The sequence below is a fragment of the Lemur catta genome, chromosome 7 (assembly GCF_020740605.2).
Source record: "Lemur catta isolate mLemCat1 chromosome 7, mLemCat1.pri, whole genome shotgun sequence".
In the NCBI taxonomy this organism is placed as follows: Eukaryota; Metazoa; Chordata; class Mammalia; order Primates; family Lemuridae; genus Lemur; species Lemur catta.
This window is the reverse complement of record NC_059134.1, coordinates 26,239,295-26,267,201: the sequence shown is the minus strand read 5'-3', so window position 1 is coordinate 26,267,201 and position 27,907 is coordinate 26,239,295. Positions and strand designations below refer to the sequence as shown.

General features: G+C 42.1%; 1 protein-coding gene across 4 annotated transcripts in view; it reads left to right on the top strand.

Moving 5' to 3' along the window:
• The first annotated feature begins 5,413 nt into the window (after positions 1 to 5,413).
• Positions 5,414 to 27,907, top strand: part of TTC12 (tetratricopeptide repeat domain 12) — a 49,064-nt gene continuing 26,570 nt past the window's right edge. For 2 of the 4 annotated variants that reach the window (XM_045556565.1, XM_045556562.1), the window contains exons 1-8: positions 5,414 to 5,460; positions 6,993 to 7,065; positions 13,706 to 13,869; positions 14,422 to 14,443; positions 15,046 to 15,123; positions 15,975 to 16,096; positions 20,429 to 20,488; positions 25,336 to 25,407. In XM_045556565.1, coding sequence (XP_045412521.1) covers positions 7,008 to 7,065; positions 13,706 to 13,869; positions 14,422 to 14,443; positions 15,046 to 15,123; positions 15,975 to 16,096; positions 20,429 to 20,488; positions 25,336 to 25,407 — 576 coding nt within the window. In that variant the 5' untranslated portion in view covers positions 5,414 to 5,460; positions 6,993 to 7,007. Of the gene's footprint in view, positions 5,461 to 5,803; positions 5,939 to 6,992; positions 7,066 to 13,705; positions 13,870 to 14,421; positions 14,444 to 15,045; positions 15,124 to 15,974; positions 16,097 to 20,428; positions 20,489 to 25,335; positions 25,408 to 27,907 lie in introns of those variants that run through there. The other 2 variants (XM_045556563.1, XM_045556564.1) reach the window with 2 other exon arrangements.

The following is a 27,907-nucleotide window of genomic DNA, read 5'->3' as shown; positions in this document are numbered from 1 at the left end:
AAAGAGATAGGATTGTTTACACTAAAGAGGGAGCAGAGTAAAAGAGAGGAGAGAGAACTTACAATAATCTTCAAGTCTCAGATTTACTATACAGTGGAAGGTGAACAAATGTTTGCCAGTTTTTATTGAAGCCATAAAGAAAAAAGTAAAACGTAAGTACCACACAAGGGATTTAGGTCAGGTGGAAGCAGTTGTTGTAAAAGTCTGATTTATAAAATTTCCCTAGGAGAAATATATTTGAAATACAAGTCACCAACACTTTGAAAGTCTGTTTCCCTTCCCTCTACCCATTTGAATATACATGAAAATGCACAGCCTTTGACACTGAAAATGTAAATCACAATGATCATAATCTATATATATATATCTTCATGTACAAGGTCCCTAGATTTTTGTCATTGTATCAAGTGAAGAACAAGTGGCCTGACTGTATTAGACGTAATGGGCTCTATTATGCTGCAGTAACAAGCCCCAAATTCTTATAGATTATAACAGGAAAGGTCCATTGCTCACTCATTCTGCATATCCATCAAAGGTAGACAAGTATCTGTGCTCCATAGCCTCACTCAGGGACTTAGGCAGACTCAGCCTCCAGCATTTGGTTGCTAGGTCAGAGGGAAGGGACATGTATGGTGAGTTACACACTGGCTCTTACAGATTTCTGCCCTCTTTGCTTCTCCCCACATTGCATTGGCCAAAGCAAGTCACAAGGCCACAGAGAAGTGAGATACTACCATGCACCTAGAAGGAGGAAAATTGGAGTCTTTTTGGACAGCTCAGTGACGATCCAGGGTTTACTAGGACTTCTGACGTTTTAAAGTGATCAATCTGTCAAGGGAAACACTTATCCTAAAAAGCATGTTGTGACTGTAACAGTGCTTGTCCTCCAGGGTAGACCACTCAGGGAAGCCTGAGGCAGAGGAATCATAAAACCCTTATTCATTCTCCATCTGGCATAACTTATATTTGAGGTTTCCTTTACGCAGAGCAAGAGATTAACTCACTTATTCAACAAGTCTTTATTTAGCTCCAATTAAGCATCAGATGCTGGGAATACAAAGATAAAATAAAGCAAAATCCCTACTTCCAAGAAACCCACAGTCTACTATCGAGTTGGATTTCTAGGGCTGGGGCTTAGAGTGAGTGCTGGGCTCAACAGAGACCCATGTGGGAGTCATGAAGATGGAAGTGACTTCTGAAGAAGCCACAAGTATCCGTGCCTGCTGAGTATTGCTATTCTCGCTCAACTTAGGAGCAAATACACTCACCCCTTCTTGTGCCTCCCTCCTGCCCAGGTGATCCTCATCCTCTCCCATGTGGGCTCCTCCCTGCTTTATACTCTTCCTATGGCTTCCTCCTGGACACTTTTGTTCCTACCTGCATCTCTGGGCTGCTCTGTTGCCACTCCTGCCTTACAGTTCTGTTTTCTCGCACACATCACCATGATTCTTGCCTCTAAACTTTTGCTTATCCTGTCCCCTGTGCCTGGAGCCCTCCACACACTCCAAGGCTGCACATTAACTGCTGAAATTACTATTCCTGCGGGACCTTGCCTGATACCATTTCCTTCCCCCGCCCCCTTTCTTAGGCACTAGACCTTCACTGCCCTTGTCACAGTGTTCTGTAATAATTTGTTTATGCATCTATCTTCCTCACTGGACTGTGAGTTCCTTGAGGACAGAGGCTGTGCCCATGGCTCATGGTATGGTTTCTAGTCAAAGCAAACACCCCAATAACGTTTGCTGAAATTTCTGTGGCAGACAAGAATGATGAGATGATCGATGAAAGAGATTCGAGCATAAAAATATCCTATGGTAGGATACTATTTTAAATGTGTATGGGAGGTATAAAATGGAAATATGACTTCAAGGAGAAAAAAAATAATATGATTTTGAACTATAAAGAAACATTATTCATTAGCTTCTTAATTGTATGATCTCAGTATCAAGTTGCTCTGGTGTTTGAAGTCTTATGCCAGTATAACAACATTTAGACTATTTGAGCTTATGATGAAAAAATTAGATACGAATATTAAGAGAATGTTAGTTGAATGAATGAATAGTGCGTTCCATATCAGTTAACACTAGGTTTGGCTGGGAGTGACAGAAAACTCAACGTAGCAGTGCCTTAAACAAAAAGGCTTTATATTCCTAGCAACTGAAGTATTGTTGAGGTTAAATGCCTCTCACATATAGAAATATGGAGTTCAAAGCCAGTGAGGCAACTCCATAATCATCAGCACCCAAGGACCTTCTAGCTGTGGCTATCCATCCTCAACACAATGCTTCTACCAAACATTCCAAAATGGCTAATCCAGCTCTAGCCATTGTGTGCACATTCCAGCCAGCAAGAAGGAAATGCAGGAGAAGGACATCCTTTCTGGACCCTTCCCAGAAGTAGCTCCACCACCATATCTGTTTACATCTTATTGGTTGGAACTTAGTCATATACAAGGAGAGGCGGGAAATAGTTTATTCTAGGTACCTTAGGCCTTGCTAAAAAATGGTAGATCTGAAGAAGAATAAATATTAAGGGACAATTATCAATTTATTCAACATCTACACTTGGATAACTCAACAGGCATTTTGAACTGAATATGACAAATCTGAACTCATCTTTTCTCTAAACCTGGTTCTCTAATCTTCTCTAGCTCAGCCAATGGAGAGTCCCAATCTGGCTCACGCCAGAAACCTAATGTCACTGTTGATACTTCCCTGCTGTCAGTTCTCCCTCCAAATGCATCACAAATTCATCACTACTCCTACTGCTAACATCCACTGTCAACTGTTTCCAAGTGTCCCTCTCCCAGATCATTCTCTGCATTGTAGCCAGAATAATTTTCTAAGAAAAAATTAAAATCTGAGAATGTCACTCTTCTGCTAATACCCCTGGAAGGATGCCCATGATATTTAGGGTAAAGACTTAAAACCTTCACACCACTTTCAAAGGCCCTAATGTGATCGGGCCCCTGCTTCATCTTGCACCTCCTACCTCTTGCTTTCTATGCAAACAGCCAAGCTCGGCCTTCTGTTGGTTCCTCATCCATGCTAGGCTCCTTCTGGACTGTTCATGCTGTTCCCTCTGTTTCCACCTCCCTCTCTCACTGGGCAGTGCCTCACCCCTCAAGCCTCAGCTTAAACATTATGTTATCAGGGAAGATTTCCAAGGTGTGAGACTAGACCTTCATAGCATCCTTTGCTACTTTTGCTTTTCATCCTTTACTTCTTATATCACTTATCACAATGAGAACTTAAATGATTATTAGTTTATTGAACTTTAACCCCTCCACCCAACTTTGCCTCTCAGTGTGGCCACAGTCCACAGAGGGGCATCACTGCAAAATCTCAGCCCCTTGGCCTGCTGACCCAGAATCTGCATTTTAACAAAATTCCCAGGCAATTCCTGTGCACAATCAAGGTTCAGAGGCACTGATCTAATGTATACTAATCATAGTAGTGGTACTAGTTAATAACATTCACTGGGTGTTGCTAATGCCCCAGGCATTGCTCTAAGCACATTACCGGTATTAAATCATGTGCCTCTCACAGGAACCTTATGGGATAGATATCATTTAACAATCCCATTTTACAGATGAGGAAACTAAGGCACATAGAGATTAAGTAACTTGCTCAAGGTCACACATCTAGCAGTAGTAATAGTAGTGTTAGCAGTAAAAGAGGAAGAAAAAAGATCTCCCGTACCTAGTACTGGAGAAGGTACACAGTAGGTGCTTAATGACATTTTAATAAATGATAATAGGCGGAGATCTGAGATTTGATCCTAACAGAAAGGCTCCAGAGTGCCCCACCCAACCTCTTAACCCCTCAGCCCATAATAAATATTTGTCAAGTGTACCCCAGGGACTTCCACTGCATCAGCACACGGTAGACCACCCACATTTGATGAATGCACGCATGAATGAATGGTTGTGTGGTATAATTGGTTGTGAGCAGGTCCCAGGCAAAGGAGTTCAGTGAAAAGAGTAGTGGAATAGGAAGTGAGTGATTTGCAACTATCAGCCCCAAACTGACAAGAAACACCCTGAGGTTGGGGACTACAAGCCTATAGCCTTTGTGTGCTCAAGGCCTCACAAGCCTGAGAGGAAAATGGGATGATACTAATAGCAATAACCAAAATGTCACTAGTTCTTGTCTCCATCAATTCCCACAGGTTCTAAGGTATCTAAGTACCCTTTGACTTTCTGAGGATCCCTAGATTGTGTAACACCTGTGCTCACCAAAAGCCTTGCTCCTGCCAGGCAGCTTCCTTCTCTGCTACTTCTCATGAGGCCCCTCAGTCTCTCAGGACAACTGCTGTGACCATGTACTGCTGGGTCCCCTAGGTCCCACTGCCTCCTGCAGGAGCTGATGTGCCAAAGAACTCACTCTGCTGAAGCAGTACCTATTCAGCTGCCAAGAGGAAGAAAATACCCCTGGCTCCTTTGGGCTATGCTCCATTAGAGGGGTACCCAAGAAGGACTGCATGCGCCAATGCCTCGTGGAGACTTCAGTCAAACAGTATGTCTGTTCTCCATAGGGCTCAGGCACGCACCCTGCAGGGCATAGGTCACAAGACAGAGTCAACAGGCTGTACCTGGAATCAATGTTGGAGCTAGCTGGCCATGCCTGGGTCCCTCCTCCTCCTGGTAAATTCTCTCTCTAGGGGCTCCTCTTTCCCTATCAAACAGATTTCCATAAAGCACTCACAAATTGGCCAAGAAGTCCCAGGTGTTTCTGAGCATCAGCTTAAGCTCAAGAAACCTGAGCTTAAGTTTCCCTCAAACCTGCTTTTTGCCTTGGTAACCCAGTACACAATATACGGAGCTTTTGTTTGGGAAAATAACTTGGAATTTTTTTAAACGTGTGTGCATGTATTCAGAGTGTGAAAGGGCGGGTTAGCTCATTCTACTCTAAAGCCTACCGCGATTTCCTGGATATTAACTACCACTTATTCCTACTGACTGGGCGCCAGGCACTTTAACCATAAACCTTATGAGCAAGTGCCATTTCTCCATTTTATAGATGAGAAAACTGAGGATCAGAGAGGTTACTCAACTCTCCAAAGCTCACACATTTATCAATAAACAAAACCGGATTCAAACCCAAGCCTGTCTCTCCCAAGAACAATGGAAATTTTGATCTTTCGTGCTAAGGATATTAAACTAACGGGAGTGAGACCCATCTTCTTAGAAGAAAAAGAAGCAAGAACCTGTCGCTACTTTAGAGACCAGCTCTTAGCTCTCCGCCACCACCCCGGCCCTCCCGCACCCCCTTCGGGCATCCCAGCCCCAGCTTGGTCTTGAACTTGGCCGCGTGAGCTCTGGGGTGGAGAGTCCGAGCTCCGTCCGCTCTCGCCCCTGGCCCCGCCCTCGCCCTGGCCCCGCCCCCGGCCTCGCCCCAGCCTCGCCCGGTCCCGGTCCGCCCGCGGCCGCCATTTCCTGTCCATCTGCTGGCGCGTCAGGTCAGTGCAGCGGAGCGACCCGGGGGTACCCGCGGGCCCGGGTCCTGGACCGGCCTTCAGAGCCGGGCACGGCACGCTGGTTGTGCCGCAGCGCCGGGGACAGTACGGGCCGCGGCCTGGCCCGCCACGGACGGCACGGGGCGGGCGGACGCTGGGGAGCGGTTGCCGGGCAACGGCGCGCTCTGGGGCGCGGGCGCGCGTCCCCGCCGCCGCAGGCCCTGCTGAGTGAAACTTGGCTTTGTCCTGCTCGGGCCTTCTCGCCCTGCAGTGGGTGGCATTGGCCAGGCAGTGTGCACCCTTAGATCCATGCCCGGGAGCAGAGGGCTGCCCCTGCCCATGGAAGTGCCGAGCCTGTCTTCTGACCTCTGACCTTGGACAGGTTAATGCACTTCACTGGGCCCCGTTCCGCGGGAGTTTGACCTGGAAAGAACCCTAACGATCATTCGGTTAAGCCACACCCCCACCTCCTGCTTTATAGGTAAGGGTGCCTCACAGTGACACTCATGGGGGCCTGGTGCTTTACATCCGTCCCCAGGATAGTCCTCAGGTTTCAGTTCCTATCATCAGTCCCATGGGATGGGTGAGGACTCGGGCTCAGAGAGGTTTTGACTTTAGCCAAGGTCACACAGCTTGTAATTGGTGGAGATAAGGACATTGAGACTCAGAAATAAGTCGCAGCTTGTTCACGGCAGATTTCTAATTTCCAGTTATAGGTGTGTTACACCACTACACTACACTACTATTCATAAAATCCTAATTGTAAATCAGAATCACCTGGAGAATATTTAAAATATGCGTTCCTGTGCACTATCCCAGGTTTACTGACTGAAAATCCCGGGATCTAAGACCACGGAATCGGTACATTTCACAAACTTTTAGATGATTTTTATGGTCTGTGGGTGAAACTTGGGGTACGCTATTCAGCCTTCTCACTCAAATTTAACTGAACTAAGTACCTGGACAGGGGAAGAGACGCTGGTGCTCCTCGGTAGCAATTACATTCCAATCCCCTCAGCCAATTTGTAGCTTCTCTTCACGCCTCAGAAACAAGCCAGAAGCTTATATTTTAAACAAGTATGGACATTTAGATGCAAATTGCCCCATCTCTGGTTATCTGTCTTACTCCCACATCCAAGCTTCTGACTAGGCAACCAGTCATGATCAAAGTCAGTTGTTAGGATGCTCCTGTAACCCTGGCCGCCTGTCAGCTCCTCTCCCCTTAGTCTCCTTCATGCCAGGTCCCTGAATCACAGCGATTCAAGTTGGCTTTGGAGGAACTATTTGCAGAGCGTTTTCCCCAGTGGAAGGAGGGCTGGCAGCTTTCTGGAAGTTTCGCCACAAATAATGAATGTGTCTTGGCCTTAAACAGTGGTTGGAGTGAAATGGGTCACCTTGCTGTTATTCATGACATTTATAAACACAAATGCCTTAAAAATAACACGTGGCTCTTAGTTTTAGAAGGCTAATAAACCTGACAGTTCTGTTTAGTGTTTTATTATTATTAATTTCATCATTTATGCTGCCTCCCTCAGGGATTCTGGTACACAATGGCTGATGATCAAGAGAAAGATTTGCAGAAATTTCTTAAAAATGTGGATGAAGTCAGTAAGTACCAGTAAATCATAAACAAATTAAATTCTGCTTTCGATAGGTGGTGTGTCTAAAGAGAAATGATTACTGTTAGTCCCTGGGTTGCCTGACAGGTTTATGACTCTTAAGAAAAAAATATAATTGAAATTAAACAGAGTATTGAGAAGCAAGTTACATTATAGCCTTGGGACAATATAGTCTGTCTGTTAATTGGTATCAGAGAAACTGTTAACATTCTGACTGGAATTCAGGCTGATGTCTCTCTTCCATATTCTGTCACCTTCTATGAGAATTGGGTCAAAAGGAGCTGCTGTTTCCCTATCAACAATGAGTCTAGCTGTTCCCTTGGAGATCACTCGAGATCCCCCTTAATCAGTCTGGGACCCCTTCTGTTCTAGGGGAGAGCCATTTCTGTTTTTGAGTTGCAGAGGCCAAATCAAGTGGCTTTCCCTCAGGATCCATCAGTTTGCGTGGATGGCTTATGGTTGTCATTCCCTTCTCTCTCTTCCTCTAGGCAGAAGATCCCTTCCCCAGCTCAGACAGGTGGGATCTCAAAGAACATAGACTCTGATCTCACAGATGACATTCAGGAAATTCCAAACCTGTCAGTCCCTGTTCAAACTTCAGGAAGCTTGTTTGAGTACAGAAACAAACCAACAAGCAAACAAACCAACATAGCAAATACAAACATGTTGGAATTGCTGCTTCCAGGAGATTGTGTGGGTCCAAAGAATAAAATGGTTTTAAATATAGTTTGGGTAACTTCGTAAATGATACATCCCAAATGTGTTCTTTGTGTTCCTCCCGGGCCTCTCCTCTGCTCATCCCTGAGTGCTGTTCCATGGGGTTCTGGCCTTGGCCCCTGCTCACCTTGCTCTTCAGCTGGTCTAGTCTGAGCACGTGATTTTACCTACCACCTGTTTGCTGGTGACCCCCACATCTAAATTGACAGCCAGCCTTCTTTCCTGAGCCTAAGCCTCTGTGGTCGAATGTCATACCCACTATATCCCCCAGATACCTCAAACTTAATGTGTCCAAAATTGAGTCATCAATCTCTTTCCCTCTCCACCCTCCTCCTCCCAAATAAAACCTGCTTCTCCTTCTTTCCCCTTCATCCTGGTCTCAGTTGGTGGCAGCACCATCCAGAAATTCAGAAGTCATACTGGATTCCTCCCATCTCTCAACTGTATATCCCATCTACTTTGGCTTCTTTCTCCAGCTCCACCCTCTGCAGCCCTCCCTGTGTACTGGTTCCTCCCACCCAGACTATTTTAACAACCCCCTAATTGTTTTTCCTGCCTCCAGGTTTATACTCCCCACAGAGTAATGTATCTAAAATGCAAATCTGACCCAGACACTTCTCTGCTTGGATTCCTTTTGCAGTCACAATAAATCCCACGCTCTCATCAGGACTTAAGTCCTCCCATGACCTTGTCCTTACCTCTCTCATCTCTCCCTCCCTCACACTTGAGCAGCAACAAACTGCTGATAGTTTCTCACACATACTCTGGTGTTTCATACTCTGCACTTGGTCTTTGTCATTCCCTCTGCCTCCCCAATCTTTCTTTACCTGGCGAACTTTACTCATACTCAAAGTTCGTTCAGGTATCATTTATATCAGCACTGCCCAAGAGAACTTTCTGTGATGATGGAAATGTTCTATAATCTGCACTGTACACTATGGTAGCCACTGGCCACATATGGTTATTAAACATTTGAAATGTGTTTGCGTGACTGAGGGATTTCTAATTTTATTTCATTTTAAATTAAATTTATGTAGCCACATGTGCATAAATTCTATCCATTCCTTTCTTGGGCTCTTGCTGTGTGTTGAGTTTTGCTAGACACCAGAGAGTACAGCAAAAGAATTACCTTTCTTCATAATATGTACAGTCCAGTGGGGAAAACAGATATTAAGAAGTAATTTCAAGTGTGATGCATGATAAAAAGAGAGACTTGCAAAATACCCAGCTTAGGGGGTTGTGTTAGCCTACTGAGGCTGCTGTAGTAATAGCACAGGCCCGGTGGCTTAAACAACAGAACTGTATTTTCTCATAGTTCTGGAATCTAGAAGTCCAAGATCAAGGTGTCAGCAGGTTTAGATTCCTCTGAGGCCTCTCTCCTTAACTCATAGATGGCCACCTTCTCCCTCTGTGTTCACATGGTCAGCTCTTTGTGTATGTGTTTGGTGTCTCTCTTATAAGGATACTGGTCATATTGGATTACAGTCCACCCTTTTGACTTCATTTAATTACCTCTTCAAAGGTATTGTCTCCACATACAGTCACCTTGGGGGTTAGGGTTTCATCATATGAATTTGGAGGGGGATGCGATTCAGTCCATAATAGAAGTCAAATAAGATTTTGCTAGAGAAGTGAAATTTAAGCAAAAATCTGAAGAGTAAGTAGGAGTTGGCCATTGCAAAGAGGGAAGGGGAGTATTCTAGGAAGTAGGAAATCAGGGGTAGGAAAGCTGGGAGTTAGAAGAGAGTGGGGTACTTTTGAGAAGCTGAAGGAATAAAAAGGCCCATGTGACTGGAGAGAAGAGACTAAGGAGAGAAGGGTCTCATCTGAGGGTGGAGAGGCCAGATCAGGCAAGACCTTGGAAACCACGGTGAGGATCTTGTGTTTACCCCGGGAACAGTAAATTCATTCCAAATCATTTATGTAGAGACTCTCTGCTCAAGGAGGTGGAGCATGACTGTCCACCCCCTAAACGTGAGATACACTTAATGACTTGCTTCCAAAGAGTGCAGTATGGACAGGGAGGGAGAAAAGTAACTTTACAGTGGAGAAAGTTGACAAACACCTCCATAGACAGATGAGCAAGGTTAACCTCATGAGAAGTCATGTTGAGAGCATGTACCCTTGATATGATATGCTGTAGCCTTCCTCCCCAAACCCCATAACCCCAGGCATGAGGAAAATAACATAGAAACCCAAACTGAAGGACATTCTACAAAATACCTGACCAGTACTCCTCAACACTGTCAAGGTCATCAAAAACAAGGAAACTCTGAGAAATTGTCGCAGCTCAGAAAAGCCTAAGGAGGCATGACTAAATGTCATGTGGTGTCCTGGATGAGATCCTAAAACAGAAAAAGGATGTCAGGGAGAAACTAATGAAATTAAAAATAAAGTATGGAGTATAATTAAAAAATTTAATTAAAAAACATAAAAGAAGACCTAAATTAATGGAGATGTACTTTATCACGAATGGGAAGACCCATTTGGTAAAATGTCAGTTCTCAAATTATTCTATACAGTCTATTCAGTTTAGATCAAAATCCCAAAAGTGGTTTGCACTAAAATTCAACAAGTGGATTCTAAAGTTCACATGGAAGAGCAAAGGACCAAGAATAACCAAGAAAATTCTGCAGGAAAAAAAGAAGGTAGGACAACTCTCCCTACTGGATGTTCAAGATTTATGAGGAAGCTATAGTAATTAGTGCATGGAGCTTCTGGTGCTGGAAAAGACCAGTAAAATCAAGTGGAAAGGAATGCAGAGCCCAGAGCAGATTCACACATGTGACAGGGATGACAAGACACATCAGTGGGGAAGGCAGGGACTCCTCAACAAAGATGCTCCTGCCCTACGCAAAAATCAGCTGCAGGTGGATTAAATATCTTCATGAAAAAAATAAAACTTTAAAACCTTGAGAAACCACCAGAAAAGAGTGTATTTATAACCTTAATGACAAAAAAGGCATAAATTATAAAGCAAAAGATTGGTATATTTAACACATTAAAATTAAAATCTCTTTAACAAAAGATTCCATAAAAACAAATGAAAAGACAAACCGTAGCCAAGGAAAAGATGTTTGCAAATACATGTAACCAGTCCACAATATATAAAGAAATGAGCTGGGCAGGTTGGCGTGCCCCAGTAGTCCCAGCTACTCAGGAGGCTGAGGCAGGAGGATCGCTTAAGCCCAGAAGTGTGCATCCAGCCTGGGCAACGTAGTGAGATCTCTAAAAAAAATTAAAAATTAAAAAAAGGAAATCATGTAAACTAATAAGAAAGAGACAAATGACCCGATAGAAAATTGGCCAAGGATAGGAACAGGCTCTTCACAGAAGAGGAAATCCAAATGGCCTGCAAATCAATAAGAAGATGCCCAATTCTAATCATATTCAGCAAAATGCAAATTAAAACATTAGTGAGTTACCATTCCCATCCATCATATTGGCAACAATTAAAAAGTTTGACATAACAAGTGTTGACAAGAATGTGGAAGAGTGGGAACTCTTGTATACTGCTTATAGGAGTAAAAATTGATATAGCCATATCCTGAATAATATGTAACATGTGCACAAGGAAATATGTATTATAGATACAGGGACTCAATTCAGCGTTTGTTTACTGTAGCAAAAAAATAAAACTAAAAAAACCCACATCTGGCTATCCATCAATAAGAAGGTGGATTAGCTATAGTACATACAATGATTTAAATGAATCAACTGGAACTATATATTAATATATCAAGAACAAATGTCTAGGCCGGGCGCAGTGGCTCACGCCTGTAGTCCTAGGACTCTGGGAGGCCAAGGTGGGTGGATCATTTGAGCTCAGGAGCTCAAGATCAGCCTGAGCAAGAGCAAGACCCCGTCTCTACTAAAAATAGAAAGAAATTATATGGACAGCTAAAAATATATAGAGAAAAAATTAGTGGGGCTTCGTGGTGTATGCCTGTAGTCTCAGCTACTCGGGAGGCTGAGGCAGGAGGATCACTTGAGCCCAGGAGTTTGAGGTTGCTGTGAGCTAGGCTGACGCCACGGCACTCACTCTAGCCTGGGCAACAGAGTGAGACTCTGTCTCAAAAAAAAAGAACAAATGTCTAAAGCATATTAAGAGAAAAAAGTTTGTGAAAGAATGCACATTTTATACAACCATGTATTTTAAATGTTTTAATACAAATACATAAATACTACAGTAGATTGCAAAAATGGTCACAAATTTCTTTCTTCCCATCAAGAAGTCTGTAGTAATCTTTTTTTTTCTCCCCACTCCTTGAATCTGGATTGGCCATGTGACTTGCTTTGACCAAAGGGATATTTGCAAACATGACTCAAGGAGAGGCTTGAAAAGTGGGTGTGCTATGGAGCTTGCTCTCATGCCACTCTTGGGAACCTCTGCTGGAGAATGAGACACACTCTCCCTGGTTGCCCCATTGCTCGAGCCAACTGCCAGTCAACTTTCCGAAGCAGAGCCATTTAGATGACTGACAGCCGACCACAGATATAAGTGTGAGCCCTGCTAAAACCAGAAGAAGAACCAGCTAGCTAAGTCCAGCTCAAATTGCTGACCCAGAGAATTGTAAACTAAGCTAAGTAACAGTGGCTTGTTTTCAGCCGCAAAGTTTTAGAGCAGTCTGTTGTGCACCAAAAGCTAAATGATGCAAATACTAAACATTAAAACCTGCTGGAGAAAAGATACATGTTAACTTACAGATGGTGTGGAAACAAACATGTCTGTTATTTTCTGAATGTGTGAGATATTTTACAACTAAAAGTTTTGAAAAGAAATTTCCATGAAGAATCAGTGCAAAATGAAGAAATGGGAAGTACCTTAAAGGAATTTCAGTTGTGAAGGGGAGGAGATAGGGCATTGGGAGAGATTTAAAGCATATAAATACCTTTAGGAAGAAGCTGTTCAAATAAATAGAAGAGGTTGAAAATCTTGCCGAAATGGGATAATTAATTGGCGATGCAGGGTTCTTGATGACGCAAAACAGGATGATGGGATCCTGAGGGTAGGATGAGGGATTAGCCTCATATGGGAGGAGGGACACCTTTTTCTTGTGGTAGGAAGGAAGGACAGATGAATGTAGGTGGAGGCAGGCAGTTTTGTCATTTTAATGGCAGAAAGTTGCTGGTATCTCTTTCCTCTCTGAATTGATAAGTAAGGTCATCTGTTTGAGATGGTCAGGTTTGGATTACAGAAAACTTTTAAAAGTCTTTGGGAGAATAATAGAAAGATTGCCTAGGATAACAAGGATGGCTGTCCGTCATTGAAAGTCCAGTTGAGTTGGGCCCAGCATCTGTCTTTCTCTGTCAGTACTCAGCATCCCTGAAAAAAAGAGGTGGATGGTTGGATCCATCTGGAGTTGGAGTTTGTCTGTTAGGTAGGGTGGGAGGGCAGGGGACTTGAGTGTGTGGGCAGGGTGGCTGCCAAGTGATAGATTGTGGAATGTAAGCTGGGCAGGCAATCGAGTGAAGACAGGTAGGGATAGGGTTAAGGGCTGTTGTTCTGTGATCTCAGAGCTGCCTATACTTACATGTTTGTCTCCCACATACGATCATAAGCTCTTCAAAAAAAAAAAGAGTCTCTTTTATTCATCATCATTAACTATAGCAGTCAGCATAATATCTAACTCATTATAAGCTCTCCATAAATTATCGTTGAATTAATAGTGGCTTAAAACTCTATTCCTTGAAGCCCGTAGTTAAATTGTCCTGCAGTTTTTTATAGGCAAAACAAATCCTGTTCTTATTTTTTTCGCATTGGTTCTAATTGCTCAATTTTGCTTTCTGTTGCTGTTTTTTTTATTCCTTTAAGGCTTCCCCATGAATTTTTGATACCATCCTTTCTAGTGAATGGAGTATTTCCTTTTGAAGACCTTGTCTGATTGATTCACATCTTATTTCTCCTCTAGCCAATTTAATTCAGGAGATGAATTCTGATGACCCAGTTGTGCAACAGAAAGCTGTCCTCGAGACAGAAAAGAGACTACAGCTTGTGGAGGAAGACCAAGAGGTGGACGAATGCTGGACCACCTTGAACAAGACTGTGATCAGTCCTCCACAAGCTCCTATGAAGGTTTCTTTTTCTATTATGAAACCATATAAGTAGATACAACGAGAAGACCTACATTGAGGGAATAGTTAAATCTCCAACTGTCTGGTGAGGCTGAAATAGTCTTTTGTTTCTTAGATTCACTAGATTTATTTTCTACAAGGAACTCTGATTTTTTCCCCTTGGTCTGGATCATCTTTAAATAACCCCTTTGGGTCTGTTTCAATGAAAATTTGGCTTCTGCATCCCCTGAGCATATATGTGGTATCTTTATGCTGCCCTGTTAAGGTAATATATTTCACTAACTTGTATTTTCAACTCATGCGGTCCCAGCTGAGGTCCCTTGACCTGAGAAGCCTCATTTCTGCAGACTCAGCCCCACAGCAGTTGTGCCCATAATCAGATTCCCTGATTGAAAGCAAGCCCTGAGTTTTGAGCCCTTCGGTATTGGTGGTTAAAGGAAATGATCTGACTCTCGTTTGTAATTGATTTGCCTTCTTGGTGTATATACATGTAAATCAGAGAGTGGTTTTTGAAATTTGTTTCTTTGTTTTTATGGTGACCTATGTCCTGCAGAACGTGGAAGACATAAACTCAGGTAAGCATCTCTCTTCCCAATTTTTAGTGTTTATTTAGGATCAGTTTTTACTGATTGTAGCTTCCAGACCTTCAATTCTAGCCTCTGGGCTTACAAACAACCTGCAAATGAAAACTTGCTGATCACCCAGTTCTGTTACTGGTGGTCAGAGGGGACAGCACTCAGCCGTGTTTCTCTGTTTGCTCCTGGACAGTCTTTGGTAAACTGAGTGCAGTTATTCTGTAACATCCAGTTTACTTTGAGCTGTTCAAGGGATCCAGGTAGTTTCTCTGTTGCTCAGCTCAGAAGCTCATTATGCTAAATGGAAGAAAAAAGTCATTCTTCAAAGAAAAACTCTTTTAAAAGACATAATTCAAGTTTGAAGCACAGTCATAGCCATCATGTATAATAATACATCGCACATTACCATTTAATGTCAAATTAAGAAAATGTCATTTTAGTTGCCTCGGAATTGTGAGTGTGCACGTGTGTGTGCCTACGTGTGTATGCATGAGAAGTGTGGCTCTAAAGTTCTAAAGTAGCTCTCTTCTGAATTAAAACTAAAGCACTGATTATAGTATTTGGATTTTTCTTTTGAATGTTTGAAATTGCTCTGCTGTCAGAGGCCTTCTTGGCATCTGTGGAGAAGGATGCAAAGGAACGAGCCAAGAGAAGAAGGGAAAACAAAGTCTTAGCAGATGGTAATTGTTAGCCCTTCCCTTTCTATAACTGGGATGATTTGTGCTAGAAAGAGCACATGAGAGCCTATATGCTAATGTTCAGGGACATGAAGACTCCTAGTCCACAGGTTTGTGGTGGGCCAGAGGCAATGGGATTGGCCAGGCAGAAATCATTGGTGGTCTGTTCTCTGTTTCTGCTTAAAAGAGCCAGAGGGTAGGACATAGCCCTCAGTCTGCCTCCACAGTCAAACCTCTTTCTAAAACATACGGGTGGACTTAGCAGATCGGGTTGGACAGTCCTAAACAATGCTTAGAAAACAGGGAGGGATGGGAGTGAGGCACCAGTGGCTAGGCTGAGGCATAGATGAGGAAGTGAAAAAGAAAAATGAAGCAAAGGTTTGAGAAAGGAGAGGAAAAATAAAGGAAGAGAAAGAAACAGACAGGGTTGTGGGTGTTGGGAGGAGATACATATGACAGAGGCATGCTGTCAGCATTTATTTTATACCACCCAGTGCTGCAGATGTAGATGATTCCATAAGTGTCAGAAAATTAATTATTATTTGACTCTCTTTATGGGACACTGAATCTGTAAAGTTGGTCACCATGGCAAGCCTGGCTTAGTTCTGAGCCTTGATGCAGAAACATTTATATTTTCTGAGAAGCTACGTAGAAGACTTTTGGGTGGATTTGGAGAAAAAATACTTGAAGAAGCTGATCCTGAAATATCTGCAGAGAGAAACAAGTGACAAGTCTCTTTTGGATCAATGGTGGCTAAAACCTTCAGAGTAGATTTGGAAAATCAGGGGAATAAAGTCTGGAAGAATTTTTTAGTGTGTGGTAAGAGCTCACCTGTGTGACTTGTATTCTCATAGCCCTGAAAGAAGAGGGGAACGAAGCGTTTGTTAAGGGCGATTATGAAACAGCCATCCTGCGCTACACTGAGGGCTTGCAGAAGCTGAAGGACATGAAAGTGCTGTACACCAACCGCGCCCAGGTCAGTGAGCCAGGGGTGTGTCCCTGGGGCTTTCTCAGGGAGCAGTTGCCACTAAACCTGTGAAAATAGACAAAGATGAGACTAGGTGGTCCCCCTGCGGGGCTGGGAAATGTTTAACAACTGGCTCTTGTTTTGGATGTGGGGAAGCTGATTTGTATGTAGCATTTTCCAGTTTCCATGGTATAAATACTCTTCCCGTGATTTGATGTCAAGCCACCAAGTTGGAATCACCGAAGGAGGACTTGGGAAGAGTCGTACATAATCAGCTCTCTCCAGAGCGTAAGTCGGCTCCAGCACGTCACTGATGGTAACCAAGTGCTTGTCCATGTGGCTGAAGGAGAAAACTAGTGGGATTAAATGACCAGTGAGACCTTGGACTTCTGCCACCAGTGACTAGATTTGTTGAGCCTCCTTTCTTGGTGTGAGTTTAAACTCCTAGGGGTTGCCCTCCTGTTAGTTCCTGTCATATCAACCCTCTTTAAGATGAAGGGTATGTGACTGGGGTAAACTGGATGGCTGATGGGCCTGGAGTCAATTTCTTGGCAAGTTTGAGCTCCCAAAAGCCTTTGTGTGTCGGTTTGTATCACAGCTGAGCTCAGTTTTCTGGAACACTGGGTAAAAAACATCATGCAAGTGTTTATTATTTACTGTTAATACTTAAGGGACAGGCTGATAGTTCTCAGTTGGAACAAAAATGTCTCCTGTGACCTTATCTTTGAGAAGTAGTTGAGTTTTTGTGTGGTAGAGTCCTCTGTTGGTCAGAGAAGCCAACACAAACTGGCAGAGTCATGGACTTGATTGTCCGATGGTTAGGGTATGTCAGCAGGACCTGTGTATGAGGAACTTGACGCCTTGTCATTTACAAGACGGAGAGACTGCAGCAGAGCTCTCATCAGCTCCAATTTCTGAAATTCAAGATTAAGAACGTCTGGCTGTGTTATGTTGAGGAAGAGTATTGAAGGCAAGAAGCAGGATGTTTGGAGGCCAGAGATTCTGGGGAGCGACAGTAATTTAATGATAAGTAAACCCAAGCACAGTATAACCTCATTAGTTTAGCAATTCAGATAAGTCAGCTTAGGATTGAAGTGTCATTTAACTACCCCCATTTGTGGAGAAAATTTGTTATAAGGAAGGGAATCGGTAAATAAGATGGCCAGAGTACATTTAACAGTACATTTTACCACCCCAACAAGATTATAGACTTTTTGAGACCAAAAGCTGCCATGTACTTTTTTCCCCTAATGCTCTATAACAGATGTCCAATAAGTCCTTGTTAAGTTACATAAGATTGGAGGCACAGAAGTCCAATTAAGGGAATTATAATAAGTTTCTATTGACAGTTCAGGAGAATCATTTAAATGCAAGCAATTAATACAATAGTTATAGTTCCTTCTTATTTATCATCAAATTTGGTCTCCAAAAACATCTACCTACTGATGCTTATTCAGTCGTGTTACTCTGCAGTTATTTGAAAGCAATAAAATTAAATTGCTTCTAAACAGTTATGTAATTCAAACATATCTAATTCTGACTGTCTATACCCTGATTCATCTAAATTAGTTACATTCTCACTGCACTCAATTCTGAGCAGCACTGTGATTAGTTCTGAAGAATCACATTAAGAATGAATGTGGATAAATATAAGTAAATGAAATGAAAAGCTTTAGAGGAGTGATTCCTCCAGCTTTCCCAAGGAGAAAGCTTATTCAGAGACAAAGAAACACAAAATGTACTGCCTGGTGTTACAAATCATTTGAACCATTGACTATTTTTAAAATACCTCTCCTGTACACATGCAGTGTTAGAAAACACTTAATAAGGACCCTGTGACTTGAGTGTTGCTAGCTAGAGAGAAAACCTACCCTTTCATTGCTTTGTTTTTCACCTGGAAGTAATATTATGATCAGTAAGATTGCTGGTGTAATTTAGATAAATCTGGAGTTTATTTGCTATTTGGAAAAAGTAGTTCTTTTTAAAATATGGAAAAGCAAAAGAGAATGAGGAGGTTATAGAGTGTTGAACCCGAGCTTTAAAAAAATGAAAGAAAAGAAAAGAACAAATAAAATGATGTGTAGAGAAATTGTTGCAGCCCATACAGATTTTTTCAGAGTCTGTATGTATCCTGAATAAGAGTGGCATAAAATCATGGCCACAGTTGCCTAGAATGATGCCAGCTTCTTCCTCACATCCTCTGACTTTCAAATGAAACCCAAGAGCCTAGAGCAAAGGGTGATACTTCATATTAACAGACACAGCTCAACGAGTCGTCTTCTCCAATTAGTGCAGAACCCAAGTTAGGGAAAGCACCGCGTCCAGCTTCCTTTCTGTGAGAGCCGAGGAGCTGCACTGCAGAAGTTCATTAGCTGGCTACTGCCTGCTCTCCCTCCTCATTTCGGTTTGGTACTTAGATTCTCCATGAATTACAACACTGACCCTGTAATTGGCTTGCCCATGACAATATCTCATCAGGTTCATTGTGAACAATGTTGCAGTGCCTTGGTACAGATTTGATCATGGGCAAACCTACCGGTAGTACTGGCTTTATCACTGGTGACTGATGAGACCCTGGGAGAGCCACTTCTCTTGGTGATTGGCTTTCCTTTCTTACAATGGGATGGTCCTTGCTGCTGCTTAGGGAGCTTTCCAAAAGAAGAGTGCTTCAAATATACTTAGTGCAACTTGCTAAGAATTTATTTACCACTTATTGTGTCCAGTAATTAATGGAGAGGTTATGGTAGCCACTGTGCTTGTTTAAAACAGTCTTTCATTTGTTTCTGTGCCTTTAGTTCTTAGAAACTTTAAATGAACTAAATTCTCACGTTGATTTACTTTGAGTGGATCGTAGAATTCTGAGTCAATTCTTGATTTTCTAGATTCTCCCTAATTCTAGGGTATTCTAACAGAGCACCCCAGGCATTAGACACAGAGGGTTCATGGCGATGGTCTCCCTTAAATGTCAGCCTATTCCCTGAATTTCTTCCTTCCTGCTGTGCTCATGAAAAAGCAGAACTTTATCATTTTTTTGGTAACAGCATTATTGAGATATAATTCACATACCATACAGTTCATCCATTTAAAGTATACAATTCAATGGTTTTTAGTGTAATCACAGAGTTGTGCAACCATCACAGTCAATTTTTGAACATTTCATCATGCTGGAAAGAAACTGCGTCCTCTTTAGCTGTCACTCCCCAGTCCTCCCAGCCCTAGGCAACCACCAGTCTACTTTCTGTTGCCATACATTTGCCCATTCTAGACATTTCATATAAATGGCATCATACAATATTTGTTTTTTGTGTGACTGGCTTCTTTCATTTATGATAATATTTTCAAGGTGCATCCATCTTGTAATATGTGTCAATTCTTCATTTTCTTATTGCTGAATAATTTTCCATTGTATGGATATACCACATTTCATCCATTCATCAGTTGATGGACATTTGGATTGTGTCTGCTTCTTAACTATTAATATTATGAATAATTCTACTATGAACATTCATGTACAAGTCTTTTATGGACATATGTTAATGGTCTTCTTGGATGTAAATCTAGGAATAGAATTGCTGGGTCATATGGTAATTCTATATTTAACCTTTTAAAGAACTGCCAGACTGTCTTCCCAAGGGGCTGCACCATTTTACATTCCTATCAGCAGTGTATAGGGGTTCTAATTTTTCCACTTGTTTATTATCTGTCTTTTTGATTCTCTTTATCATCTGGTATCCTTCTGGTGCCCTTGGAAGACTCCAGAAGGGAGCTCGTCCTTTGTAGACATGGTTAGTGTGTTGGTGTTTTCTCCAGATCCCTGTCTGCCCTGCTTTGTGTCCTGGGGGTGACCTGTGTAGACTGGCTCCTTGGCTTCCTAGCCACGTAGCTTCCATTCGCATTCAGCCCACGAAGTCAGAGGGAAGGAGGGTGGTGCGATTAGGGTATTTATTCTCCCTGCTTTTGGCTCTAGTGACGGTCTCAGCTCACATCAGGCAGTTCTTTTCACATATTAATCTCTCCCATTTTGTTCATTGCTTCCTCCTTCCACCCCTTCAGTTGTAGTCATGGTAATTGCCATCCACTGTTGCTAGCCCTGGGATTCTGTAACATTCCTTGTCGATTTCCCAAAGCCCCGCCGTTGCCTTGCAAAATAGTCCCTGTACTAAACCCTCCTCAGTTGCCCAGTGTGAGTGTGCCATTGTTCCTTGCCAGGATCATGAGCCATCTAGGTAGGGACCAGGTGCTCATCATCACCATTCTGCTGTTCAGCTGCTCTTTCTGTGTGGACTGAAGACTGCCTGATGCAGACTTGTGTATGAATATCAGCTATTTGTGTCATTACAGGCTTATATAAAACTCGAGGACTATGAGAAAGCACTGGTGGATTGCGAGTGGGCTCTGAAGGTAAGAGAATATTTCCGTTCCCGCATAATGGTGTTGGGCTTGCTTGAGTCGGATGTCTTAGTCCTACAGTAAACACAAGGCAGCTGCCAGTGCATCATGGGTATAGGGTCTGTAGTCAGAGCCTCAGTTTCCTCATCTGTAAGATGGGATAGAATACAATTGCTGTGAGGGTCGTGATAATGCACATAAAGTGCCTAGCTCATAGTAAGTACCCCAAAGAAGCTGCTGTTACTGTTGGTCTTTCAAGGTCTTATGTTGAAACAGCACATTCTTTGCTATTGTGTTATCAGATGCTTTGCTGTGTGTGACAGTGGAAATGCCTCCTCCATTCTAGAGCCAGCCATGGGACCTTGTGTCTGTAAATGTCATTCTTCCTCATCAGTTTCTGTTTTTTTCCTCTAGCCCTAATATATTATAACATCCTCTGTTTGTAGAGGAATAATCAGAAGAAAGAATTCCTATTTTTCAACTTCAGTCAGGCATCAGGCAGATAGCATAATATTGTGCACAGTATTTCCTCTGAAATCTACCAAAATAGTAACCAAAGATGCATACAAGTAAAAGAGAAATGGTATGATCACTTCTTACGAACATGATTTATTTCAGATGACTAGATATTTGAATAACCCTTAATCCACATTCCTGTGAGTTATTTCTCTGCCACAGGGGGCTTATAAATAACCCCAACTAGTGCCTCTCAGACTTCTGCATTGAAGTGCTACTAACAGCTGAGGAGAATGAACATGAGCCTCTCCAGAGTCTAGAGGCAGGATGCATGAAATTTCTTTTAAGACATGTATTTTATCTTAAAAATCCTTGTGAATTTTGCATGGCACTTTATAAGATTTTTTTGTTTTAATATAACAATATTATTTTTTATAACTTTGAATCAAGTAAAATTGAAGTATGAGGAGAATGTGCCTGTGGCTTCCATTCTTGGCTGTGCACACCTCTCCTAGCCTACTGAGCACAGCCCCAAGCAAGAGCACGCTTCAACAGCAACATGCTGGCCATGTCTGCCTGTTTATTTTTTATTGAGAGGGTAAGCAAGGGAAACAGAGATGAATTAGAAAGTCACCTTTGCTTATAATGATTCCTAAAACACCAGGGATCCTCCAAAGCTGACATCTGCAGTGTCTGATTTCTTTATCTCTTAGAAAATATAGTGTGTGACAAACCTTTTCCCATTGCATTTGTATGGTATTTCAGTTCTAAGAGTTGCCCAAAGCTAATGACATCAAGCTCCTCACAGCCCAGCAGAGATCCACTAAGCTGCCTTGTCACTTTTTTTGATCATGATTACTTTTTCTACCACCCGTTCTGCAAGAGCAGAGAGAGGCAAGGATGTTTTTCTTGGTTGTTCCAATAATAACAGCAAAAACCACCATTTGCTACATGCACACAATATTCTGTTCTAATAGTGTTTAACATCACTATTTTCTTGGTTGTTCTGAGAAGGAAACTGAGCCTTAGTAACCTTGCGCAGAATCATGAAGCTAATGTCGGTATAACTACAAGCCCATACCCTTAACCGTCTACTGTCAAGGGCTCTCCACTGAAACCTCAAACCCCATAGTCCCTGGGCTGGGTCTCATTCCCTTCTGTGGAAGAAAGAAGATCTTGCAGGGTCTCCAAGAACAAATTTTCTCGTCTGACAAAGACCAAAAAGATAGACCCACCATCATGCTGATTCGGGATAGCACACTGGCCCATTCCCAAATGTTAATTGAAGCACAATGTAATTAACGGTGAAACCAAGGCAAAGCAGGCCCAAAGGAGCTGACATTAAAAAACGCTGACACTCGGCAGCCAGTCTTGTTAAATGCCCAGCGAGGCTCCCAGTTGAAGAGGTTTGGGTAAACACTTGGATAGACAGGAAAAAAAAATGTACAAAGAGTTCTAAAAACTAATAATGGTTCGTTCTATGTTGCAGCCGTGAATTAAAAGAAAAAGTTTCACTCTCTTTAAAAGTAACATATCCATAGTGAATGTCACTGGCACTCCATTATTAATAGTATTAGTACTTTCGTGCCAATTTAATATTTCTGACACTTTTAAATTGGTAGAGACAAGCTCATGTGATATTTCAAGACTGATGTTCCTTGTCAAGGAAGATAAGGCGGACAAGCTGGTTTCAATTAGGATTAGAATCATTTCTTTCTTGGCAGAACACTTCCTGCACAGGGAGGTACGTCTTCCTCTGAAGTCAGGATTCCTTTAAAGGGAACCTGGGCTTCACCTGAGAAAGTCCTAGTGAGGGTTGACACATGATCAAAGGAATGAGAAATTCATTCGCGACCCTTTGCGTCATTCTGAGGAAGGCAAAGTCACAGCCAAACCCACTTCACAGTGACACGCAGTTGGCCATGGACAAGGCTTTAATGCTTGGGGCTCGGTTCTTCCCCTGTTGTGATGCCAGTGCTCTGCCGGTGACTATCTTGTGAATATTTGGCTTCAGGAGCTGTAGCACTAGTGTTTCTTTTCCCTTTGACCGTTCCTTTCCTGCTTCCTTAATTCCAGCCTTTGTGAATTCACCAGGGTTCACTACTCTGCTCCCCACCTCTCTCCTCCCTGCAGTTGCTCTCTCAGAGCTCCTCGTGGTTCACCTCTCATCTCTGCACACGGCTCTCAGGCTGCTGCCCCAGTCTCCCCTCCCTGGCTCCACAGCTGCATCCCAGCTGCCCCCTGCAGGTGCCTTTTCATTGTCTTGGCGTCATCTGAAACCTGTATGTCTAGAAGCCAACTGTTCATCTTCCCACTCAGGCCTCCTTGCTCCTTGCCCTGACTGACCTCTTTCCGTTAATGACACACCAGCTCTCCAGGCGTGTAGATCTCCAGTTTTCACTCATACTTTCCTTCCTCACTATCATTCACAGCTAGTTGATGCTGGTCAGTTTTTTCTTTGACATAGCTCTGGTATCTGCACTTCCTTTTACTCTCACTGTCACCAGGACTTCAGACATCTGCCTTTTTTCTAAGTAGTCTCCTCGCTTCTCTCCCAGCCCTTCCTTCCTCTGGGCACATCTGCATGCTGCCTCCAGACCAGCTCACCCCCATGCTGCCATTAATGACTCACCCTCTGGCCTGGCATTCAAGGCCTCCACGTGGAGTCACTGTCTAGCTCACCACTTCCAGCCCAGTCTTCCCTCACCAACACCTGCCCCTCCGTCCTGGCTGGACTGTCCACAGAAGCCCCATCCTCTCCCACCTTGCCCAGCGCATTTCTCCATCCCCCTTTCTTTACCTCTCCATGTCGTTCAAGGTCTGGCTCACATCCCTCCTCCTTTGCCTCTCTTTAAGACTGCATCTCTTTAGCGTAGATTTCCTTCCACTGAACTTTTTCAACAGCATTTTCTGTAGCATCTGTATACTTTTTTCTATAGCACCTTGCTGATGGAGATTTGGTGTAATTTTTAAACCCTTGGGCCCTGGAATTAATGGCCAGATTTCAAATTCCAGTTCTTCTACTTATTACCTGTGTGGCCTTGAACCTCTCCAACCCCTAGTTTCCTTATCTGTAAAATAGGGACAATAATTGTATCTACATCACAGAGCTGTGGTAAGACTTCCGTGAGATTGTTCATATGCACCATCGAGCTCAGTGCCTAGTACATAGTACTGGCTGAACAGTCATGCACTCTTCTTAGCACTGCCATTCACTTTGTAGTGAGTCAGGAAATGATATACATGAAAATCCATCTATAGAGTGTTCTCCAACAATTATTGTTCTCTCTTTTATTATTTTTCAGCTTTTCTTTAAATTTTCTCTTTTGCGCTGAAATAAATGGATTGCTGCTGTTGTAACTGCAGCAACAGCTAGTAACGTATTGCCCAGCAGTGCACTAAGTGTTTTACGTGATCTCTTCCTCACAACAACCTGAGAGAGAGAGAGAGAGAGTATTATTATCTTTACTTTCCAGATGAGGAAAATGAGTGTCAGAAGAGTTAGGTGGCCTGGCCAATGTCCCACTTCTTCTGAGTGGCAGAACAAGAATCTGCCCAGATCATCTTAGACTCCTGAGTTGAACTCTTAACCTCCTCAGAGCTAAACTCTTGAAGGGCATCTTACTCACCAAAATGCCTTGAACGTAAAAGGGGTTCAATAAATGTCCATTTTAGATGTTTCCAATTTTAGATTATGTCTCTATGCTAAATCATTCCCTGTGAAGTTCCAATAATTAGAGACAGGGCCCCCCGTGTACATGGTCTAGTCTCGGCCATAGTTTCAATCCTTTTGAAGGGGCGTTCTTCTTGATCTTAAGTAATATTAATATAAGTCCCCAGTATGCATGTGTGGTTTATTTGAGGGGAGGAACTTCCCAGGGCCACTAAAATATAATGATAACCTCAGCTGTTTTCCCAGAGTAAATTCTCCTCCCTTCTAATAAACCAGTGATTCTTTAACTTGGCTGCACATTTTTGTCACCTGGAGAACTTAAAAAATTATTGATGCCTGGGCCCTACCCCAGAGTCTAATTTAATTGATGTGGGGTGCTTTCTGGCTGGCAGGATATTTAAAAGCATCTTAGGTGATTCTAATGTCCAGCCAGTGTTAAGAGCTCTTCTAAACTGAGGGTTTCTGGTTTGCTTCCTGAGTGAGTCTCATTAAATGGAAATGAAAACTGGCAGGTATCATTAATTTGATAGAGAGCTTACTGGTACCTCCAGGCTCCTTGCAGGCATCAATTAGTTTAGTCACAGATGCACAGAAAAGTTTTAATTGTCAACTCTGGTAGCTGTCCTGAGAACCAAGGCTCTGCCTTAACTCTATTAGCTAGGTTAGTTAGGGGAGTAGCTAATGACTTCTGGTCTTTGAAATATGTGATCAATCATTCTCTTTTATGCAGTGTGATGAGAAATGCACAAAAGCATATTTCCATATGGGAAAAGCCCACTTGGCCCTGAAGAACTACAGCATGGTAAGTTTTTAGAAGAATGTAAGTGACATGTTTGATCACAGAGTGATGTTCCCATTTGTCCCAGAGGAGAACCATGATTCTCCAAGTTGATTAGGTATTAATCCACCTTTCAGTATTTTCCAAGGTAAATCTCAAGATCTTAGAGTTAGGAAGGGTGTTGGGTGTCAGTTAGTACAACTCCACCAGCTGTACAACTCCACCAACTCCACATCCTCTGCCAGCGTTTGCTCAACCTCTGGAGAGAAAAGGCATAAGCAAAAAGAAAAAATGAAATTCACTGTAATCTTATCACTCAAAAGTAACTCTGTTTGTGTGTGTATTATATGTGTATTGCTATTATATATTGTTAATACCAGTTATTGAGATATAATTCACGTACCATACAATTCATTTGTAGAAAGTACATGATTCAGTGGTTTTTTCTTACATGTAGATCTCTGATCCACTTTGATTTAATTTTTGTATATGGGGTGTGGTGGGGGTTCAACTTCATTCTTTCACATGTGGATATCCAGTTGTCCCAGTACCACTTGTTGAAGAGGCTATTCTTCCTTCATTGAATGATTTCAGCACCCTTGTAAAAGATCAGTAGACCATAAATATATGGGTTTATTTCTGGACTTTCAATTTTATTGCATTGATCCACATCTGTCCTTGTGCTAGTACCACACTGTCTTGATTTTTGTAGCTTTGTAGTAAGTTTTGAAATTAAGAAATGTGTGTCCTCCAACTTTGCTCCTTTTCTTTTTAACAATTATTTTAGCTATTGTGGTTCTCTCAAATTTCCATATGAACTTTCAATCATCTTGTCAATTTCTGCAAAGAAGCCAGATGAAATTGTGATGGGTATTACATGAATTTTTAGATCAATTTGGGAAGTATTGTCATCTGAGCAATATTAAGTTTTCTAATCCATAAACATGGGATATCTTTCCATTTGTAAGATATTTTAAAAATAAATTGCCTCATATTGTACATTTTTTAAAAGTGTTTTTCATTGTTGGATTTTAATGATAAAAGTAATACAGGATTATTATAATAAGATCAAATAAAAAATGTGAATAAAGAAAATATTAATCTTTGTTTACCGTATTTTATTTGCTTATTCAATTAATTAATTCATTAAGAGGTATTTATTATGTGCTTTCTATGTGTCAGGCACTATCAATACAGGCAATAATAATACAGCAGTGAACAAGACAAATTCCTTGACTTCATGGAACTCATATTCTTAAGGTGGGGGTGGACAAAAGACAAAACAAATAAGTAGATGTAATCTGTTAGGGTATAGTATGTTAGGTGGTGATAAGTGTTATTGAGAAAAATAAATCAGAAAATAGTGAAAGGTGAGATTGGTTTTATATAGGGTGGTCAAGGAAGGCCTCTCTGAAAGAAGAGAGGGAGTGAAGTGAGCAAACCATGTGGATATACAAGGGAGGAGCATTCCATGTAGAGGGATAACTAGAATGCAGCCAGCAATGGGAGAGTGATGAGATGAGGTCACAGGGGTGATGGTGGCAAGGAGAAGGCTGATTCCATAAGGCCTTACAAGCTTTTTGGAGGACCTTGTTTTTTTATTTTCAGTGTTATGTAAGCTATTGGGGATGTTAAACAAAGGAATGACATGATCTGATGTATATTTTAAAGGATCACTCTGACTGCTATATTGAGAATGTTTCTGCATGGCAAAATAAGAACAGAGAAGGCTATTGCAATAAATAGCCAAGCAAGAGGTGCCTATGACTTGGACTAGATTGGTGTTGATGGAGGTGGTAAGAAGTGATGGGATTCTGGATACATAGTGATGGTGAAACAAACAAAAATTGCTGATAGATTAGATCTGGGGTTGAAGAGAAGTTGGATACAGGGTTGTTCGTTTGGTGTATATACTTCTGTTTCTGTGATACTGTCCTCTACTTTAATGTGTTGTTTTTTTTTCTCTAAATGATTTCTCAATCTAGTATTCTAGACAAAACTTGAGCCTTCAAGATGTCTCAGAACTCTTTTCTTCTGTGCTTTTTCCCTCAGTGACTGGTTGGATTATACTCTAGGCAATTCTTATATCCCTGTAGAAAATACTTCCCTAAACTCAGAAATCCCTTTGAACTAGAATCAATCCCCTTTCCCTTCGCTTCCCTTCCCTTCCCTTCCCTTCCCTTCCCTTCCCTTCCCTTCCCTTCCCTTCCCTGTACCCATTAGGTAGGTTTTTGCCCATCCCCTCCCCCACTTCCCTTCTGCTTTATTTCTGTAGAGTTTTACTTCCCTTTATACACGTGTGCTCATTAGTTCCAATTTAACAGTGAGTACATGTGGTGTTTCTTTTTCCCTTCTTTAGATATTTCACTTAAGATAATGGTCTTCAGTTCCATCAAAATTGTTGCAAAAGTCATTAAGCCATCCTTTTTCATGGCTGAGTAGTATTCCACAGTATACATATACTGCATTTTGTTAATCCACTCATGAATTGATGGGCATTTGGGTTGATTCCACATCTTTGCAA